This window comes from Caretta caretta, chromosome 24 (genome assembly GCF_965140235.1).
Source record: "Caretta caretta isolate rCarCar2 chromosome 24, rCarCar1.hap1, whole genome shotgun sequence".
Lineage (NCBI taxonomy): Eukaryota > Metazoa > Chordata > Testudines > Cheloniidae > Caretta > Caretta caretta.
This window is the reverse complement of record NC_134229.1, coordinates 17,652,767-17,657,504: the sequence shown is the minus strand read 5'-3', so window position 1 is coordinate 17,657,504 and position 4,738 is coordinate 17,652,767. Positions and strand designations below refer to the sequence as shown.

General features: G+C 50.2%; 1 protein-coding gene across 1 annotated transcript; it reads left to right on the top strand.

Annotated features, from left to right (window-relative positions):
* Window positions 1-3,358: 3,358 nt before the first annotated feature.
* On the top strand, window positions 3,359-4,246 carry LOC125626084 (chemerin-like receptor 1). The gene has a single exon (XM_048828773.2). It carries the CDS (start codon window positions 3,359-3,361, stop codon window positions 4,244-4,246), a length of 888 nt encoding a protein of 295 aa, XP_048684730.2.
* Window positions 4,247-4,738: the final 492 nt, after the last annotated feature.

Genomic DNA, 4,738 nt, shown 5'->3' with positions numbered 1-4,738 from the left:
TCTACCTAAAACTGTGTGTGTGATTGAAGTGCTTGGGAAATCTCAGCTCAGTTTACAAAGGCTGGTGTTTGTGCTCTCCATGTTGGGGAGGTGCTGATTGGGTAATGATCTTTCACTTGCCAGGCTTCTGATCAATGCAGGATGGTTCATTTCTGGGGTGCAAGGCCAGGGAGCCAGGGGGAATTCACTGGAGCCTCCCTATTGATGGTTCATGAGTGGCTGGGAGGTCAATCATGGAACTCAGCTGGGTGTGTCCCTGCCGGGGGATGGCTGTGTAAGTGCAGGATCCTCCAGAGTATCACAGTGTGAGAGGGATACTGCAGGTTGGTGGGACAGAGGACTCAGAGGTCCCACAGTCCAGGTTGCATGCCGGGAACCCTGTCACAGTGGCTTTTTAAACCAGTGTCTCAATGAATTCTGATATTCCTGGTCAAAATTCACGCAGGTTTCACCTTTTGCTACATAACTGGCCTTTCTCCAGTATCCAATCAATTCACAAGCCAGTCGTGCAGCAGACGCAATGTCATGTGGCTCACATCCATCAAGCGAGAGATTCACCATCCACCTGCCACCTGGCAAGGTCTCTCCAGGATGTTCGAGGAGGACCGGGAGTGAAGGGCAGCAGGGCCCACCCACGACTCCCACCTGATCCAGCAGCATTTCAGGGGCCCAAGCTGGGTCTGGTGTGTCTCCAGGTGTGAATGGGCTGAATTTTTGCAATGATGCGGCTGCAGCTCAGCTCCTGCTCTGAGGCTGTGGCTTCCCCAGATGTGGGTGACCATCGCTGCAGACAGGATCTCAAACCCTTCGTCACAAGATACCCCAGAGCCGAGCCGAGCTGTTTGAAACTTGCTTGGCAGACTCAGCTTTCTGAGCATCTCCCATCCTCACTGAGCTCTCCCTTCAGTGCTCCCCCCCTCCCGCCCGGCAAGGACAGCTTCCTGTCCTCAGAGTCCGTGGGGGTGGGGGGAGCTGCAGGTGGCATGTGTGCGTGTGTTGGGGGAATCAATTCTGAGATGCCGTGTCTGATTCCCCCAGGACATAGGTAAGAAAGTGAGATTAAACCTTCCAGCTTCAATGCTAAGTTAAAATCCACAATGCCCACCCCTCCCAGATCTGTCTCTGCCCCCACACCACCCTACCCCGGTTCCTCCCTTCCCCCACCCCACTGTCTACAGCAGCTCCCCGATCCTGACTCGCTCCCCCTAGCAGGCTCCCCAGATCCTTCCCTGCACCCCCCACCCCACTCCCCAAAGCAGCCTCTCCAGATCTCTCCCTGCCCCCCCATAGGTGCTGGACCCCCTGGATTGAAGTGGTTCCCATCATATACAGGGATTAGAATTTGATTCAGTGGCTCTCAGCCCCCTCCCTGTACACATTTTTCCAGCAACCCTGACCCCCTCCCCTATTCCTCCCTGTCACCTGTATAAATAGCCCCCATACCCCACCCCAGAGGTGGCCACATCTCAGTGGGAAAAGACCCTATAGTCCAGTGGCTCTCAACCTTTCCAGCCTACTGTAACCCTTTCAGGATTCTCATGTCTTGTGTACCCCAAAGTTTAACCTCACTTAAAACCTATTTGATTACAAAATCAGGCATAAATATACAAGTGTGACAGCACACTAGTACTGAAAAATGGCTAACTATTTAATTTTACCATATAATTATAAAATAAGTCAATTGGAATATAGATATTGTACTTACATTTTATTTTGTACTGACTTCGGCAGAGTCCCAGTTGGGGTCCCTGATCCTGGGACCTTGCCCAGTGGAGTCATCTGGACATGGCTTTCTCAGCCCCTGCTCTCCACTGGGGACCCTGCCCACCTGCCCTCGGATGTAGCCGAATGTAGCCGAATGCAGACACCTTGCTAGGCCCCTGCGCGGAGGTGGTGGGAGCTTGTGGTTTGTGTGACATCTGCATGTAGCAGATGACCTTCCAGGCTTTGCAGACGTGATCAGACCCAGCCACATCCTGTGATCTCCTCACATTGTCCCCCCCACCCCAGATATACCCCCACATGAACGGTTCCCTGCTCCGGGATGAGCCAGTCTGGGCGAGCTGCAGTCATCACGTTGGGGACCTGGGACGGGGATTGACTCTGCAACGCTGCGTCCCCCAAGACACGGGTAAGGAAATGAGGTAAACCCTCCAGCTGCCCCACTGGATCTCATTCTCACCCCCTCACTGCTGCTCCCTGGATCTCCCCCCTTCCTATTGCCCCCATCCCCTCCCCTCGTCTGCTCTGGATAGAGCTGGTTGAAATTATATGTGGATCCTGTTGTCAGAGGTCAGGGGCCCTGTCACACTGAGTGCTACACAGACCCCAACCAAGCTCGGTTGGTAGTGCACAGCCCCACCGGGAGAAACAGGACTGGCCACAGCCAGCTCACACTGTAAAGTTAAACAAAGAAATGTTTGGAGGGGAAACTGAGTCACGGGGCGATGACGTGACTTGTCAAATCTATCCAAGCAGTTCAGTGGCAGAGTTTGGGATGCAACCCAGGAGTCCTGACTCCACGTCTGTCCACTACAATAGACTCTGGCAATATCCTTCCTTTAAACTTTTTTGTTGTCGTCCTCGTTTCCATAGGTGGGTTCTTTCGGTAGGGATTTTGTCTGCTCCACTAACTCATCCCCCCCAAAATGGCCTAAACCACACAAAAACTGCACTTCAAAATGACGGGCGCAGGGGGAGAAGAATCACTTTCCAAAATTCCATTATTTGAAAAAAAAGAAAAAGAAAAGGGGAAATGATGATTGATTAACTTTTTCGTTTTTTTAACAAAAACGGGAATAACGAGCTCCTTCAGGAAACTAACAGGAAGAAGATTATTTGGGAATTTTAGTGAGGCTTTGGGGGACGGCGGTGTCTGTCATATCTCTGTCTCTGCATCTGGGACACCCCACAGTCCACATCCCCTTGCCAGGAAATCTAACTTTTCAGCAAGAAGCAAACGTGGGTTTCTTTAAATATTTGGTTTGGTAAAGAAACGATATTATGTAAAAACAAAAAATGTTCGGCCAGAGAATAGACAGAACAAATCCTGCATATTGGCAGGGGGTTAGACTGGATGACCCTTGCGGTCCCTTTTAACCCTCTGGCTCTATGCTTCTAAGGTCTTTGAACCATGGTGCCACTGGCCTTCAAGGATTTGATCCTATTTGATTTCAGCTCAGGAACTGGGGAGTTTATAAACTCTAAGGAGATTATAAACTCTGCTGCTGTCTCTTTCTGTCCGTGTCCTCTCTGGGAGCCCGTTTCATTGCTCTTCCTTCCTTTGCTCAGTACAGCGTCTGCCTCTGCTGAGCCCTGAGGAAAAGAAGGGGATATTGTGACTGCAACTCTTCTGAGAATGGTGTTTCTAATTGTCTGTCTGGTACTTAGTGGCATGGCCTTCCTCGCCGGGGTGTCGTTGAACAGCTACATCCTCTTCATCGCTGGCTGCTGTGTGGAGAGGACGGCCAGCACCGTGTGGTTCCTGAACCAGGCTGTGGCCGATTTAATCTTCATCATCTTCCTGCCCCTCAGATTCATCTCCATCTTCATCCTGGACTTAAACTGGGCCAAGAGTATGAGCAGCACCGTCACCTCCCTACACATGTTCTCCAGCGCCTTCTTCCTCACAGCCCTCAGTGTCGATCGCTGCATCCTCGTGGCACGCCCTGAGTGGGCCTGGAACCACCGCATGCCCCAACTGGCTTTTGGGGTGGTTCTGGGCACATGGGCCCTGTCTCTTGGATTCAGTTTGCGGTACGGTGATCTCTGGGAATTCCTGCTCTCACCTGCCAGCACCAGCATGAATTTCCGACTGGAGGAAGAGAGGGTGAAGGCTACCGTTGTGATCCAGTTCCTGGTCGGGTTTCTGATCCCGTTAGCCTTGATATTGATCCCAAACTTCTACATCATTCTAGCTGCCAAGCTGAGAAGGAGCAAGCTGATCCAATCCACCAAGCCACTCAAGATCCTTCTTGGCTTGATCCTGACGTTTTTCCTCTGCTGGTTGCCGTATCACGTCTTCTCCTTCCTGCTGATCTCAGCTAAGTACCCTCTGCCTCTTCTGGACATTGGAAGTGCTTTTGCTTGGGTCCTGACATATTTCAGCAGCTGCCTCAACCCCATATTCTACCTCACCATGGAGGAAGAGTTTCTGAGGTACCGGCAATGTGCACGAAACACCCACACCACCGACAACTCAGAGCCAGAGCCAGATGACCAGGGGAATGGATGGAATTGTGGTTAATTGCATGGAAAAATAATTCTATTCACTAGACCTGTAACTTCCTCTTGACCCCTAAATTGTCTTTTTTGGAAAGTTAATTTTTGGTCTGATTCAAAGGAGAGCCACAAGAATGATTACTGGATTAGAAATTAGCATGGGGAAATAGTTTTTAGTTTGTGTAATAACCCATCCACTCCCAGACTTTATTCAAGCCTAATTGAATGTTGTCCAGTTTGCAAATTAATTCCAGTTCTGCAGTTTCTCATTGAAGTCTGGTTTTGAAGTTTTTTTGTTGAAGAATTGCGACTTTTAGGTCTGCAGTTGCGTATCCAGGGAGATGGAAGTGTTCTCCGACTGGTTTTTGAAAGATATAATTCTTTATATCTGATTTGTGTCCATTTATTCTTTTGCATAGAGACTGTCTGGTTTGGCCAATGTACATGGCAGAGGGGCATTGCTGGCACATGATGGCATAGATCACATTGGTAGATGTGCAGGTGAATGAGCCCCTGA

Bases quoted from the DNA above. Each gene is read 5' to 3' on its own strand.
- LOC125626084 (XM_048828773.2), top strand. From the start codon at position 3,359: ATGGTGTTTCTAATTGTCTGTCTGGTACTTAGTGGCATGGCCTTCCTC.